Source organism: Lactuca sativa, chromosome 8 (assembly GCF_002870075.4).
Source record: "Lactuca sativa cultivar Salinas chromosome 8, Lsat_Salinas_v11, whole genome shotgun sequence".
NCBI classification, from domain to species: Eukaryota; Viridiplantae; Streptophyta; class Magnoliopsida; order Asterales; family Asteraceae; genus Lactuca; species Lactuca sativa.
The window spans coordinates 102,917,565-102,934,733 of record NC_056630.2 but is presented as its reverse complement, the minus strand read 5'-3'; the positions used below and the strand labels follow the sequence as shown (position 1 = coordinate 102,934,733).

At 33.4% G+C, this 17,169-nt stretch overlaps 1 protein-coding gene across 3 annotated transcripts; it reads right to left on the bottom strand.

Moving 5' to 3' along the window:
- Nucleotides 1-13,111: 13,111 nt before the first annotated feature.
- On the bottom strand, nt 13,112-16,841 carry LOC111909627 (calmodulin-binding protein 60 D). Of its 3 annotated transcripts, none has more exons than XM_023905414.3 (9): nt 16,687-16,841; nt 16,356-16,511; nt 15,672-15,747; nt 15,480-15,541; nt 14,893-15,389; nt 14,659-14,819; nt 14,375-14,578; nt 14,061-14,298; nt 13,112-13,988 (listed from the first exon to the last, which is right to left on the bottom strand). In XM_023905414.3, exons 2-9 carry the CDS (start codon nt 16,469-16,471, stop codon nt 13,402-13,404), a joined length of 1,941 nt encoding a protein of 646 aa, XP_023761182.2. In that variant the 5' UTR covers nt 16,472-16,511; nt 16,687-16,841; the 3' UTR covers nt 13,112-13,401. The 3 variants fall into 3 exon arrangements, with proteins under 3 accessions (XP_023761182.2, XP_023761184.2, XP_023761183.2); XM_023905416.3 differs by having other exon boundaries at nt 16,356-16,503; nt 16,687-16,829; XM_023905415.3 differs by lacking the exon at nt 16,687-16,841 and having other exon boundaries at nt 16,356-16,630.
- Between the last annotated feature and the right edge of the window lie 328 nt (nt 16,842-17,169).

The window sequence follows — 17,169 nt, the reverse complement described above, 5'->3', positions numbered from 1 at the left end:
AAAAAAATAATAAAAAAATAATAAAACTGAAAATATATTTTAAAAAAAAAACAAAAAACCGAAACCGAAATAAAAAACCAATGGTTTGACATTTTCCAAAATAAAAAATCAAAATTTCCAATCTGATTTTGGTTTTACAAAAAAATGAATCATTCTCACTGATGTGAATTATGACTATTGGTTTGGCATGCAAAATTTGTGACATCCCATGAATACGTAGTTATAACATCGTCTGAACTCGTAATTCATAGTAAGGGGTTAGAGTATCATCGCATGAATACGTAGTTACAACATCGCCTGAACTCGTAATTCATCACCTACAGGTTATGGGTCTGCTGGTGTTTCCATTGGGTTGTCTAGAATAGTCTGTGGTCGCCATCTATACTATGGTAGATGACTACATCGCCACATTGCCGGTTAAGGTTATGGTATCCCCTTTCATCCTACATCACCTATTCATCATCATCTATTTACCTAATTATCATCACCTATCTCTCATCATTTTATTTCATCACACACCAACTATTTCATCTACCCAAGTTTCATCCGCAACATATTTGTAGATATAAAATAAATATACCGTTTAAATCTTTTAAAACATGTATAAAATCGTTCATCCAGCATAGACAACAAGTATTCAAATAATATGTACACATAGCACGTAATTTATATAAAATATTTCATATCTATGTGTAAGATGAAAGTAACTATATATACCATAAAAATCCCATAAATGCTTCCTAACTTCAAACCCCAAGGTTTACTCTACTAAAGCTTCATATTCTCGGCTCTTTAGACCTAGAAGGGTCCAGATCTATAACACAAACTTGCAAGAGGGGTTTGAGGCATTCAAAACCCCAAAGATGAAGTGATTCAAGCCCTAACCCCAAAATGGAATCTACACAATAGGGAAGGAAAAGGGTTCATTTTTGTACCTCAGAATGAAGCTCCTTGCTTGAATAACTCAGAACAATAGCCTTCCTTGGTCCCTCTTGCTGGAACTCTTCTCCTTTCTTGCAAAATCACACCAAAAAGCTCAAGATGGCTCTTCCTCTCACTCTACACACTCAAGCTTGCTAGGGTTCTCACTTATGGGAAAGGTAGTCACAATTGAAGGCCATAAGTGCCTTTAAATATGTCTCGGGCCCAAAGATTTAGGGTTTCTGCCAACAGTGCGGACTCGTCGAGTCCATTCATTAATCCGAGTCATCAGTCGCCACCTTACTCGACGAGTTGAGGCGTCAACTCGTCGAGTCTCTCTTCTTAACTCAAAAGAAAAATACTTAAATTATGATACCTAGAAATCCGGATGTTACATTTTGTTTTTTTATTTCATAGATTTCTTCATTAACAAATGTTGCTACAATTAAACAAAAATAAATAATTTGCTAAAACGTAATATAATAGGAAGTTTGTTCACATTTAGTCATTGAACTTTTTAGAGGGAAACGAACTTTCGATTTTGTTCACATTTAGTCACTAAACTTTTTTTCGTTATCTATTGTCACTAAACTATTGAAACTGCTCACATTTTACCCTTATGACCGGTAACAGCCGGTCATAAGGGTAAATTGTGAACAGTTTCAATAGTTCAATGGCAAATAGATAACGAAAAAAAGTTTAGTGACTAAATGTGAACAAAGTCGAAAGTTTATTACCCTTTCAAGTCATTATCTATATTCTTAATAACTTACTCAATAACTAAAACTCTTTTTATCTATTAATTTTGTCACCTCAGTCAAATCACACATGTTAATCCTAGACCCTTACAATGTATACACAATTTAGATCAAATCATACCTCATTAAGTATATGCAAACTATCCTATGGCATCCCAGTCATATTTTAGGCCCAGGGCGAAAACAAAAATGAGTCCCTTTCTAAAAAATATTTAAATTAAATTATATAAAAAAAAAATATTTGTAAATTTGAAATTAAAAAATCAAACATGAGCAAATAAACATAAAAAAATGATGATGTAAAAGTAAAAACTTCTAAAAATACATTGTTCATTTTCAAATATAATATATAAACATTGTTTACAAATGATAAATAAATAAATAAATAATAATAATAATAATAATAATAATAATAATAATAATAATAAACTTTTGCTGGAACTGGAACTGTAATGAAGACCTACACGCTACAAGTAGGTTCCATGTAGGGGATTGAATTAGATTTAGTTCAAACTCCAATAAAGTCCCTATGTATTGCCTGTATAATCGATTTTGTCCCTATAGTTTTTTTTGCAATTTAGTCCTAATTACTGGTAAACGTAATCAAAACGGGATATTTATTGGGTTAGCCGGTATCCCACCGGTACTATGCATATGTGGCACCTTACGTGTAAACGAGGGTTTTACACTACCATTTCCACTTCGTTCGTCATCTGGGTAAATCGATTGAGAGAGAAAAAGTAAGGGTTTTATAGAGTGAAACACGAAGGAAGTAGGGTTTTATTGAGAGAGACGAAGGTAAAACCCGACCATTTTTATTAATGGCTGTCGAATCAGAGGAAGTTCACCATGAATCATCTGAAGAATACGACTCTGAAGAATATGGCGATGATGAGGAGGTGCTCGATACTGAGCACATAGATGTGGAAATGGAAGAAGATGATTTCAAGACACAGGTTAAAGAGAGATTCAAGGATGCTTTCTTTAACTTCAGTTTTGATTATGAAGATAATGAAGTCGATGAAGACAATAACGTTGCTGATGAATATGAAGAAGGGTTTGGGTCAAAAGAGGAAATTGATGACACAGCAGGGGCTAATGATCTTCATTTGGGAGATGTGGGTGGTGTAGGCTTCCCTATTCACAATGCATCAGTTAAGTGGAATAAGATGAAACCCCTTCTTGGTGAAAGGTATGAATCACCACATCAGTTGCAACAATGTCTCGCTAATTATGGTATTAAGGCATGGTATAACATTAAATTTGCGAGGTGTTACACTGTGAGATTAATTGCCAAATGTGGTTCTAAGATGAAGTCTCAACCCTGTCCATTTAGAGTTCATGCTTCTTGGATGACTCAAGAAATGTCTTTTCAGATTAAAACCTTAGTTGATGAGCATAAATGTGTTAGAAATTTCAATATTTCAAATTTTAGAGTCCCAGATGGCTAGCAAGACACTTTTTGAAGGAGTTGATGATGAAACCTAACTTGAAGTGTAAGGAGATGAAATAAATAATTAGAACCAAATTTCATTGTGGGGTGTCTTGGTCTAAGGCTTACAAAACAAGGTGTAGAGAAATGAGCATTATAGATGGTAAACTCACAGACCATTATGCTAGGGTGTGGGATTATTCTCATGAGTTACTAAGGTCAAATCCTCGTAGCACTGTCCAAGTAGGTGTCACTGTCAATCCATATCAAACAACATACTTTCACAGGATGTATGTGCGTTTTAAAGCAATCAAGGAAGGTTGGAAAATAAGGTGTCGTAGGGTAATTGGTCTAGATGGATCTTTCTTGAAAGGGACATGTAAAGGAGAATTACTCACAACAATAGGGAGGGATGCAAACAACCAAGTATATCCAACTGCTTGGGCAATTGTTGACATTGAAAATAAAGCTAATTGGAAATGGTTTTTGGAACTGCTCATAGAGGATCTTAACCTACAAGATGGAGGAGGGTTTACTGTAATTTCTAATCAACATAAGGTTTGTAATTTTTTAGCATATTTATGATTTTTCCTTATCATCTTATATGTTTATGTATTTATTTTTATTACATTGCAGGGATTGCTTGAAGCAACAAAGGAAGTACTACCAAATGTGGAGCATAGAAAATGTGCAAGACACATATATGCTAACTTTAGGAAGACCTATACTGGAGTGGATTTCAAGAATATGTTTTGGGCAACTTCCTTTTCAATTGTAGAGAGTGAATTTTTGAGGAAAATGGATGATATCAAAGAGGTCAATCCCAGTGCTTATGAACATTTTCTTGCAAGAGATCCTCACACATGGTGCAGGGCATATTTTAGGACCGAGGTAGCATGTGAGGCAGTTGAAAATGGCATTGCAGAGTGCTTTAACGCCAGCATACTGGATGCTAGAAAGAAACCTCTTTTATCATTGTTTGAAGAAATTAGGTTGTATATGATGGATAGGTTCTACCGTATGTTACAAAAGGCAGAAAAGTGGGAATCAGTGGTTTGTCCAGCTGCTATCAAGAAAATGAACAACTTTGGAGTGGATTTTAGGTTTGTCTTAGCATTTTTATGATTGTTCCTTATCATAATTCTTCTAATTTTATTGTTTTGATTTCATTTAGTAATGTCATTGTAGGAATTGGAATGTGAATCCAAGTGGACCATCTATTTTTAAAGCTAGGAATGGATTTGAAGGGTATGTGGTTGACTTATAAAGGAAAGTGTGCAGCCGTAGGCTTTGGGATATCTCAAGAATTCCATATGTACATGCACAGTCTGCAATATAAGATCCTGTTCAATTCATAAGTGAGTGGTTTATTCTGGATAGGTTCAAGGCCATATATGCAAACAATATACTACTTGTGAATGGTAGAAATTTATGGCCTAGAACTACATACACAAAGCCTCTGCCCCCTTTATCTAGAAGAATGCCAGGGAGACCAACTCTAAAAAGAAAGGGGCATGTCACTGAATCTCAAGAAAAATACTCCCAAAAAAAAAGATGAAGGTTACTGGAATAGGAAGGACAATCCAATGCAAAAATTATATTCAAATGGATCGCAACAAGGAATCCTGTAAGAATCCCAAGGTCACACCAGAACCCAAACCCAAGAAAAAAATAGGTAGGCCAAGATTGGATCCTGATATCAGTCATTGGACTAGAGGTGGTGTTAGAGGTAGTAGAGGTGGTGCAAGGGGTAGTAGAGGTGGTACATGGGGTAAGAGAGTGGTTTAATGTGGTTATTGAAAGGAACAACTACACCCACATTAGAAACAGCTCCTAATTCATACATTCTTTCTTTATACCACGTATTCAATAGTGGTGGGTCAATCCAACGAAAATACCCACAGTCCTTCTCTTCATCCTACATAACATAGAAAGATGCATGTTTTTAACATAGAAGAATTTTAGTGGAATAGAAGAATCTTAGTGAGATTTGAAGATTCTATACCATGTAATTTGGGCAACCAAAAAAACTCCGACCTGGATTCTTTCGAGTCCATGATGTCCACATTCCAGCCCTATCTCCACAATTGCACATTCTAATATTGTTGCTTGACGAACTCGACATTGATTTCCTGTTGCCAGTTTGCCCTAATCGCCCGCTCCTTTGACTGTCGAATGAAGAAGAAGAGCCCAATCCATAGATTTATCCCTCTTAAATGGCATGTAGGATGTTATTTAACATGATGACTTCCACGTAAGCTGTCACATCAGTTAGATACCGGCTAACCCAATAAATATCTCGTTTTGATTATGTTTACCAGTAATTAGGACTAAATTGCAAATATATATATATATATATATATATATATATATATATATATATATATATATATATATATATATATATATATATATAGACTAAATCGATTATACAGGCAATACATATGGACTTTATTGGAGTTTTCCCCAAGAAATATTTCAACCTAAACGTTTAAGTATTCTTACCAATTAGACTAGACATAAATTATTAACAATAAGGGATAAATAGACTTAAAAGGTAATTAACTTTTCGGTTTATTTATATCTGGATAACTATCTTTTTTTGTACACATCTGGGTAACGAACTTTTTGGAAGTGTTCACATATGACCATTATGACCGGCTGTAGCAGGTTACGTTAGGTCATAACCGGTCAAAATGGTCATATGTGAACACTTCCAAAAGTTTGTTACCTAAATGTGTACAAAAAAAAAGATATTTACCCAGATGTGAACAAACCTAGAAGGTAAGAGTAAATTACATGAATGGTTATTGTGGTTTGGGTAATTTGTGTGTTAGGTCCTTAACTTATTTTTTAACTCAAATAATCCTTAATGTTTATTTTTTTGTGCATTTAATTTCTGTCTTACCTCAAAATACTATTGTGCCCTTTTTAATTTATTTTCTTATTTATGTATATATTTTTTATATATTAAAAAAATTAATAGACCTCACATATCTGTATCTACTCACCCTAAACCTGAAACCACATTTGAGAAATTTAAGTTGGGTCCCACTTGTCACCATCCTATCTCTCATACTTCTCAACTTATATTTCTTTTTAATCTTTAGTGACATCGACGTCTTCACCATCCATTTTCTTTTCGGTCCTTCAACTCCGACGAACCAACACTATAACCCACTGTCTCTTCATTGAATTTTCCACCACCACAACCCAAAAAGGGTTGTGGTGTTGGCTCGTCGAAGTTGAAGGACCGAAAAAAGAAGGGATTATGAAGTCGTCAATCTGACTACAGATTGATAGAAAATAGAAGTTGAGGAGGATGAGAGATGAGATGTTGACTGGTAGGACCCAACTTAAATTTCTCAAATGTGGTTTTAGGTTTAGGGTGAGGAGATACAGATATGTGAGGTCTATTAATTTTTTAAATATATAAAAAATAAATACATAAATAAGAAAATTAATTAAAAAATAAATTAAAAAGGGAACAATAGTCTTTTGAGGTAAGACAGGAACCAAACGTATAACAAAAATAAATAGTAGGGATCATCTGAGTTAAAAAATAAGTTAGGGACCAAACGTACAAATTACCCAAACCACAAGGACCATTCATGTAATTTACTCTTACATTTTCGGTTTGTTCACATCTAGGTAACTATCTTTTTTTTTGTACACATCTAGGTAACGAACTTTTTGAAAATGTTCACATATGACCGGTTATGACCAGATGTAACCTGCTACAGCCGGTCATAATGGTTATATGTGAACACTTCCAAAAAGTTTGTTACCTAGATGTGTACAAAAAAAGATAGTTACACAGATGTGAACAAACCGAAAATTTAATTACTTTAATAACTTTATTTCCTTATATATATATATATATATATATATATATATATATATATATATATATATATATATATATATATATATATATATATATATACTAATAAAAGAGTAGCTCTTTTGCCATGTGTCATCATATTAGACATTTTAATTAATGTGTTGCCACTTGTCAATTTATTAGTTTTCCATTTTAAATTTATTAGACATCCTCATTAATGTGATTCTATTTTAAATTTTAAACTTTAAATTATTGTTTTCATTAATTCACAAATAAAAATATCTAATATATATTAAAAATTAATTTTATATATTTATTTGAATCAATGATTATAATTTCACATAACTAATAAAAATATGTATTAAATTAATAATTTATTTAAAATAACTTATTAATAATTTTGAGTTTTTAATATAAAAATTTGATTAATTTTATAACCGTAATTCCCACGGGTTACAAACTAGTATATATTAGAAACAAAACCCAAGCTGATACCAGAGTCCGTAACATGGGTCATGGGCGGTCGCCAAATGCCCGTGGGCCAACATGTATCTATTACCCATATTACATGTTTTACAACAAATTGATAAAAAAAATGGTGCAAAACACTAAATCATCTCCAATTCATTATATCTCATAAACTAAAAAGAGTGGCTGGTATTAGAATTTGGTAATGAAATATTTACAAATCATCGATGAACCTAAAATTGTTATAAAAAGGCAACAATTCATTTAAAGTGTTAAAAAAAATATATATATCACTAGTTTAACTTGTCAAAATTTGGGTTAATGTTAGAATTGGATAATGAAATATTTAAAAAAAAAAAATACATGAACTAAAAATATTATTAAAGCTAACGAACCATTAAAATGTTCAAAAAAATATTACTGTAATCTCTTGCAATAGGTTTAACAGGAGTGTATCTGCGTATGTTAAAAACCACCCCCAAAACTAGGAATCTCTAAATATTATTAAAAGAAAACCTTTAATTCTAAACTGAAGAAATCAGAGTCATTGATTGCATTTCAATCCTATATTTTCGACCATTAGATTATTTGCTGACATCATCTTTGTCAATCATTTTATTTTTGTCCACCAAATTTATAAAACATATATTAGGTTTTAAATTAGGAAGTTTATTAATAACAATTAAATCTCATCAAAAGTAAAATTAATTAAATTAGGAATTCTATTAATGACAATTAAATCTCACCAAAAATAAAATGAATTAAATTAGGAATTTTATTAATGATAATTAAATCTCACCAAAAATAAAATAAAATAATACCCCATCGCACCCCTGATTACCAGTATCCCTACACTTTCTCCTCATTTCTTTACATAATCTATCTAACCTAAGTTTTGTACTTGAGAAGAAAATAAGGGAAAAGAAATAGAGTACTTGTTGGCTTCGATCTGTATGGATTAATTTTGTGTTCGATCATCATGGAAGAATTAGGAATGATATAGAGATAAATTTTATTTGGATTCTACTTTAATTTGATCGTAGTTTAGATCGATTTTGGTTAATTTTATATTATGTTTATTTTATTATGTTTTAACTATGAAGCTCCAATCTATAAAACCTTTCGATTTAAGTTTAGATCGATAATGGTTATGTTTTCTAAATCTGCTTCGATTTTTCTTCTTATGATAAGTATTATTGATTTTGATTTTTTAAGTTATAGGTATCTGAGAGCAAAAAGATAGACACAATAGCACCACTACCTCTCATCCATTGTTTCGATTTGGAAGATATGTCCACTAGGTAGTAAATTTGTATATGTCGATTTTATTTTTTATTTTTACGTTTTTTGTATTTGTGTTTAGTCAATGATTTTTTTGTGGTTTACGAAATCGTGAATGGAAGATAGACCCGAGTCAATATCTATAATGCTTTACCCATTTGATCATTCCTGGATTTAGAGATGGAATTCAAACCCTTATACGAATGGGTGATCCACATATCCTACAACTCAGCAAAACCCAATAGTGATATTTGTTTTGATTTATTGTAAAAAATATCTTTTTATAAAAACATAAATAGGGCTCTCAGAAAGGAGTTATTCACCGATCCTTTTTTAATATTATAAAACATCTTTTAGACTCAATATCAAAGAAAATACAAAGTTTTAGTATACCATGTAACTAGATTATCTCGATAAACCTTATTGGAAAATGGTTATGATTGATTACTTTTGGTTACTTAGTAGGGTTTTTTTTTTGTGAAAACTGTATTCTAATTTATCAATTACATATTATTTTGTTTTTTCAAAGGAGAGATACAAAGAACTCAGATTGCTAATTTTCGTTTTGTGTTTTTGGAATACGTTTTAGTTGTGAACTTGATGCTATGAGCATGCTGAGAAGTATAATAAGAACCTTGCACAACCTTATTAATTCGTTTAACTGGTTTGAATCTTCTTATTGAGTTTACTTTCTCAAGGATAATGGCTATACCCTACACTCTTGAAAATAGAGTTGGGAACATTGTGAGTATCTAGGTTTTCTCAGCAATAAGATAAGACATTAGTATAAAAGTTGCAATATAAACCTTTTTAAATTACATAATAATAACTAAGCAAAGATATGTGAAATATTATCTTTATAATTTAAATTGCAATATATAACATAAAAATCGTATTAAATTTTCATTATGTTCCATTCCATGCCTCACAAACATGTCTCTGGAACGAAATTACTCACTCTATTATCTGGCTTTTACGATTACATATCAATATGGAAACCATCATTCATGAACCACTACCATATCAACTTTTCCCTCTCCTCTCTCTTCCATCTTTTCCAACCCACAACACATGGAAACCTTATCTTTTTCAACCCACTCAATTTTAAAAAATTCAAAAAAACTAAGGTATAAGTTTTAAGACACATGGTACAAGAGGGGAGAGAGAGAGAGAGAGAGAGAGAGAGAGAGAGAGAGATAGGATGAAGCGGGTTAGTGAAGCTACATAAACAACCCACTCCTCCTAGCCCACTCAAGTTGGAGTGGTGTCTTGGAGGTACCAATGGTACCTCCCAATTTTACCATGACTCTATCCTCCCTAACCAGAATATATTAATGTGCTTACATTCAAATGTTTATTAAACGTGGAAAATAACAATATTTGAAAATCGGGATGCTTCTTTCATTCTTTCTATATGAATCAAATTTGTAGATTTAATCAGCATGATGTATGGAAGAAACATATGTTTTGCATCCATATTTCATGACAGTGAGATTATATAAACAATAAACGATCATTCGGTTATCGTCTATGAACAAAAAAAAAGCTCAAACAAGAGTGTGTATGTGTAGTGAAAGGGAGATCAGTGAACTTATTGCTAACGCTATGGAGAAAGTTGGCAAAGAAGGTACTCACTCTATACTATTGTTATCCATTATATAGTACTTTATCTTCTAAAGAATGCTAAAAATGTTATTAAGGTAAATTACACCAATCGTCCCTCGTGCATATGTCAGAAAACGTGTTTAGTCCCTATTTTCAAAGTTTAACTCGGACCATCCCTGGGTGTGTTTCTTCTTGCACACTTAGTCCCTCCAAACATAAAAAGACCGTTTTGCCCTTAATTATTTATTTTTTGATTTATTTTCTATTTATTTGTTATTTATTATTTATTATTTATTTATTGATTTTTTATCATAAAAAATAATTATTTGTTGTCCTTTAGAAAAAGAAATTGACTCTAAATCTAAGCACCTTCATAACTCGTCTCTTCCCCCATCACCACCGCCATCACCGTCGACTCCAATACTCCGGCGACTCGAACATATCTCCGGCCACTCCAAGACATCTCCGACAACAGAATAAAACCCTCATCACCACGCCACACCCCAATCAACCCCTCCCCCTTTCATTTCCCCTTTTCCTGTTGCCTTCACTGGAAACCAAGTCATTGGACCACCTCTCCATCTAGCGAGAGGGTTACAGATCTACAAAAAGGAGGTCGACTGGTGGTATTTTGGTAGTAATGGTGATTATTCGAGATTCTGTAGTTGGTGTTTGAAGTTCTTGCAGGTGGAGTTTCCACTGGAAGTTGTTGGGGTGAGGAGGTTACTGGTTAGGTGGCTCTCGAATTGGAGTTATTATCAGCTGGTGTTTGTACAGAAAGATGTTGTTGGTGAAGGAGGTGGTGGTTTATGGTTATTTTCCAAGTAACAGGTGGTATAAGGAGGAGGTGAAACAGGTGCTCGATGGAAGAACGTTGGTGTCTTGAGCTTTAAACCGGCGACTGGGGTGGATGAGGTGAGGGTCGATTTCCATGGTGGTGCAAATTTCAAGTGAGGAACGAGACCATGGATCCGACAACCACATTTATTGCCGGAAACTAGATTTGAAAAACCAATCCTCGAGCTCTTGACAACTCGATCTCACACATAGATGTCATCGCCGGAATACTAGAGGGTAAGAGTTTGATAGCTTCGCTGGAATACTAGGTGAGGGTTTAATTCGTTAGGTTTGATTTTTTTTTTTGTGTTTAAGTTGTAGATTGAATTTTTTTTGTATTTGAGTCGCAACTTCGAGTTTATGGACGGAGATGGTGACCGGAGCTGCTGTCGGGCACTAAGTCTATAGATGGAGATGGTGACTAGAGGTGGTGCCAGGAACCGGGTTTATGAACGAATATGGTGATCGGGATCTTGAAGAACATTAAATGAATTGGAAAGGAAATAAAGAGATTAAGTGGGTCATAATATGTATTCTTTTTTTAATTAACAACAATAAGAAGAACATTAAATTAATTAGAAAATAAATACCAAAAGGGCATAATGGTCATTTCAGGTACTATAAGGGATGAAGCGTGCAAAATTAAATTAACGAGGGATGAAACATGTAAGCTTTAACCAAACAAGGGACGGTCTGAGTTAATTTTTAAAAATAGGGACTAAACATGCTTTCTGGCATGTGCATGAGGGACGATTGGTGTAATTTACCCTAATTTTTAGGTTTTTTCAACATTTTGACTATTTTTTTATAGTTTCTACCCGACAATTTAGCTGATGATCCTGAAGCCTTTTCAAGTGTTGGAATTAGTTATCGTTTGAATGTTTCTTGATGTAAATTTTAAGTAATTATTGTTTAAAGTCATTATTTTACTTAGAATTTTCTTTCAGGTTTTAAAGGCAAAGTAGCACATATAATAAGTACTATTAAATGAAAAAAAAAAAAAAAAAAAAAAAAAAAAAAACTTAGCAAAATTAACAAAAAAATTGGTGTTGATGTTGTTTATACTGTGTAAATCATAATTACAAGAATCAATATTAGCACATATATATGGTTAAGATTACAATTTTTAAACAACGTTCGTATCTTCGAAACATTTTGCATGATTAGTTTAAATTAACTATTGTACACTTATATTATATCAAATATCTACACGTACAGAACGTCGATAACATATTCCAATGTATATATTAATTTTAACTAATCATTATAATTTTATAAATAAAACATCTATCCTTGTAAATTAATAATTTTTTTAAAAACATTGATTAGCTATTAGGATTAATTTTGTTTTTATATGTCCCCGCGTTATACGCGGGTCATAATCTAGTATTACTTCAAAAGAAAAACCTCATAAACCTGGAACTTTTACTCAAAAAAACCATCAATCCCTTTAAAATTAAGATTTAACATAATATATAATTTTTTTTACATCCAATCTGTCATTTGATTATTTGATCTACAACACCGAATTAACTAATTATTATTTTTCATTCTTCTTTTATTATTATTTTAGTTCATTTTTTTCTTTTTGTCTACACTAAAGTGAATAAAGCATAATTTTTTTATTATGGTTAGAAAAATATATCGTTTAAATATGATTTGAAAGATCAGAATGGGTATATCGTTTTAAATTCTTTGAATTAATACACTTCTAAATGGTTAGACAAACTAACAAAGATTATATTCAACTTTTTGTTTGTATCAATACACTAATAAAAACCCTTTCAAATTACAATCACAGATAGATAAATAAAGCTATATCTTGATAGATGATACATATTTTTTCTAAGAATAGGATTTTAGTTTTTCAAAGCGTATTTAAACGATATAGTTTTAAATATTTGATTCTTTATTTGGAATAAAAAGAAAAAAAATGACTACTGAATTGCTAAACAGGGCACAATATGAAGGAATGAAGCTGATAAAAAAAAAGTAAAAACACATCATTCTACTTACAAGTTCAGCAGGGTTATCATTACATTAAAACACTTTCTCCCTGGTTTTTCAATACCATAAATTTTTTTTCTCACAAACCAAATTTTAATTATACAATAAAACAAAAACACAACCAATATATATAATATGTATCCATCCAACTTCATATCTTCAAGAAAGAAGTTTTTGTTAAATTGAACTTACTCACTGTACAATAAAACCCTAAAAATCATTCCATCCATCCATCCATCCAACCTTTTTCATTCATCATCATCTAACTCTACGATCTGTGCCCGTCTTCTTTCCGCCGCCTTCTTCCTCACGAAAAACCCCCACCTCATCGCCGCCTTAATCTTCAACCACCCAACCACCGCCTTCCCAGGGCGGCTCCGATCCTCATCAAAGAAATTCGGCGCCGGAGACGGTATATACGACGGGAAAGAAAACCCATCTTCCGCCACGTTCCCGCCATGACCACCACCACCGCCGCCCCCACCACCACCCATGCTGAACAGCTGAAGAAGGTGCTGCATGTCTTCATTTTCAAGCATTTCATGACTTCTCATCCGTATCTCCTCCTCCGACATAAAGTCCCCCCCGCCATGACCGCCACTTCCGCCGCCCATGCGGTTGTGGGACCAGTCATCGAAGGGGTTCATTGCCGGGAAAGATGAGGAGGGTTGTGGTGGGCCCAGGGCTAGCCCGGCTGACCGGCTATCGTACCCGTTGGTTTGCAGAGGGTTAGGGTTGCTGATGTGGCGATTGTTTGTAGTGAAATTCATGTCGTATTGATTTTGTGGAAGTTGTTGTTGGGTTTGGTACACCGTGTCAAGATTTTCATTATAACCTGAATTTATTAATTTTATTGTTATTTTGTTTAAAAAAAGTAAAAGTAAAAAAGATGGTAATTTTATTTTACCTCCTAAAAGAAGATTCGAGTCAACTGAGGTTGAATCTGAGGAACCCACGAGAGGGACACGTGGAGGCATTAGCTGATTATTTGAGGATCTTGGATACTCTATGGACCCCACTGAATACTCATTCCTTGATACATTTGACCTTTTTGACTGCTTAAAGCTCACAAGTGACTTCCCATCATACTCCACAACTTGGCTCCAATTATCATACGCTTTCTTAACCAATGTATCCACATATACCTAAAAAAAAAAAAAAAAATTATAGCATTGTATTTTTTTTAATTATAAAGAAAAAAATATGTAAATATAAAGATACCTTTTGGCTATCTGAAAGAGAATCAACTTGTTGAAATTGGTCATTAGCAATAAGGCCACTCAGCTCATAAATATTGTTGAAAACAACACCAATGTTTCTTGAATCATCATGATAATATACATAAAGCTTCCCACTCAACACGCATGTTTTTGAATGCTCAACAAGAGCCTCCCACATCTTATTTGACATCCCACTTCCAAGAATCTAAAGAAAATAAATCATTCATTGAAATGACAATATAATAATGCAATTAAAAAATAATAATAATAACAAATCCTACTTACATTGCGTAGTTTTTGGGCATCTCTAACAACAAGGCGAAGAAAATCTTCAACTGTAAAGATCCCCGCATTATTTAACCTCTTGTGGAATGATCCATCTTTCCCAATTTTCTCTAATCTCCATACCTCATCATTTAATGCAGGTGGGTAGTGTTTCTTGTACACTACAATGAGAATAATATTTAAAATTAACTTGCTTTAAAATTAAAAGATTTAAAAAAGAAAAAGGGGACATACATTCGCCTCTATGGTCTTTAACAGTAAAAGCTTCAGTCTTTGCTTCACGTACACGAATCCCTTCACAAAAACCAGAAGCCACCTTCAAACCAAGTCTAAATTTCCTGCTTCTAATCCAACTTGAATTATCTGTAAAAGTCAACTCCCCTAAAGTTCCAACACCTTCTTTAAGCACCACCTGCAAATCTCCAGTCAACAATGGTCTTTTTCCTTCACGTTCTTTCACAACATGGCTATCAAACTCTTCTTGAGTCCAACCTTCATCATCTTCATTGTTGAAATCGCCTTCTAGAACAACAACGTCTAGTTTAATTGACGATTCTGCCCCTGATGTCACAACATGTCCGGTGTTGGCATCGATTAAGACTATGTGAATTGCAGCACCTTGTTCCCCTTCAACTTTTCCTCCGGTGAAGAGGGGTAAAGACATTCTTGATTTGAAGTGAAGTTGTAGGTTTCTACCATCTGGTCCTTCTAAACGCTTTGGGGAAGAAGGTCTGAAAAGAGTAAGTTGGTTTTTACTCTAAAGAGGGTAAATTTGTAATTTATTTGTGAAATTGTGTAGAAAAGTATTGTGACAAACAAACCTTCCGTTACTTAGTCGAGCAGGGCCTAGCTTTGCTAAAGCTCGCTCCACTTCTTCACTAACCTGTTCAATATCATGTGAAAGACATGTTAATGTTAGTCATCGTTTGCATTGACTTTTTTGATTTGACTCATGACAAGAGTCAACAGAAGTCAAATGTTTAAAAATGGAAATGAAAAAGGGGACAACTTACAACTCTGCGAAGAATAGGTTCCAAGGATGAACAAAGTTTTTGGAGGCTATCTACCTTCAAAGCTTCCACAATAACACTGCATATACAATTACATATCCATCAAAAGTAGAATTCCTAAAGTTCTCCATAATAAGCATAGGTAAAAACATGAAATAAAAGAAAAATAGAAGTGGAGATAGAATTGCTTGGGGAAGGAAATAGCACTTATGGAAATCCAAGAAGCAAATATTTAGAATATTGCATTATTTTGATATGTTATTCATACATTATGTTCCATAGTAGACTCTATTTAATCTCTATTATTGACACAAGATAGAAAAGCTTGTGCTTCTGCAAACTCATATCAACTATACATACATGGTAATCTCCTATAATTGGAAGTATAAGAGGAAATAGAGAATAACTCAAGTAGAAAAAAAGTATAGCATCCAACAGAACAACAAAAGAACCAACATAACTTTACCAATACCCCATAAATACACGTTATCCAACAAAAGCAATAACTAACTCAACTATATCATCATCGACATGTTAAATCAAAGCAACGAACATGATATTATACTCAACACACTTACTTTTACATATTTCACAAAAAATCTACAATTTACCATGTCAATTGCCCTAATTGCAAATTAGATCTCAACCCTACGCCATAACAAAAGAAAAACAAACTTCATTCCATACCTAGCTAAAGCCGGACGCTTCCGCTCGGGTTGCTGCTGCTCATCTTCACCACCCTCCAAACCCCGCTTCCCTCTCTCCCTAATCGAATTCTTCCTCTCCATATTCCTCGTCTGCATTTCCTCCCAGTTTTTCAAAACCACAACACAATCTACAAAGCTGAAAACAGTAAATCAGAAAAAAAAAAACGAAACCCTAGAAATCGTCTTTCACGTCAAAGTACGAAAACCCCTAAATTCGAGTTAAAGCAGATGCGTATGTCATAAAATTCCGCATGATGATCGACAATCAGCGACATGTATTTATAGGTGTACCTAAATTAATGCAAACATACCTGTGAGATTTCGAAGTCACGTAGTTATTCTCTCTACTTTCTCTCACTAAAACACACAGTGACTACGGGTGTAGAAGAGTCTACCCTGACGACTAGCGAGTGTCGTAAGCTGTAATGCTTTCTTTCTTGAGATCTTTTGGTTGTGTGGGATTTTTAGCCGTTGGATCTACGAGATGATCCGTACAGTGCCACGTCAGATATAGTGACTTTCAGCTCGGCTAGAAGCCAAATTTGGGCTTCCGTGCCATATCACGGAGCTTTCCGTTCCCTATAAAATGTCCGGCCAAATTTGATACTATTCAAATTCGTGTATAATATAGAAGTTAGTTATAAAATCACAATTATTTGTATATTTGTCAAAGTTACTTTTTTACAAAAAAAAAAAAAAAAAAAAGTTGAAGGGTGGAGGGAGTCATTCCCTCTCAACCCACTAAACTCACTACCATATCAGTTTTTCTTTTTCATTTTTCTTCATATTTTCCA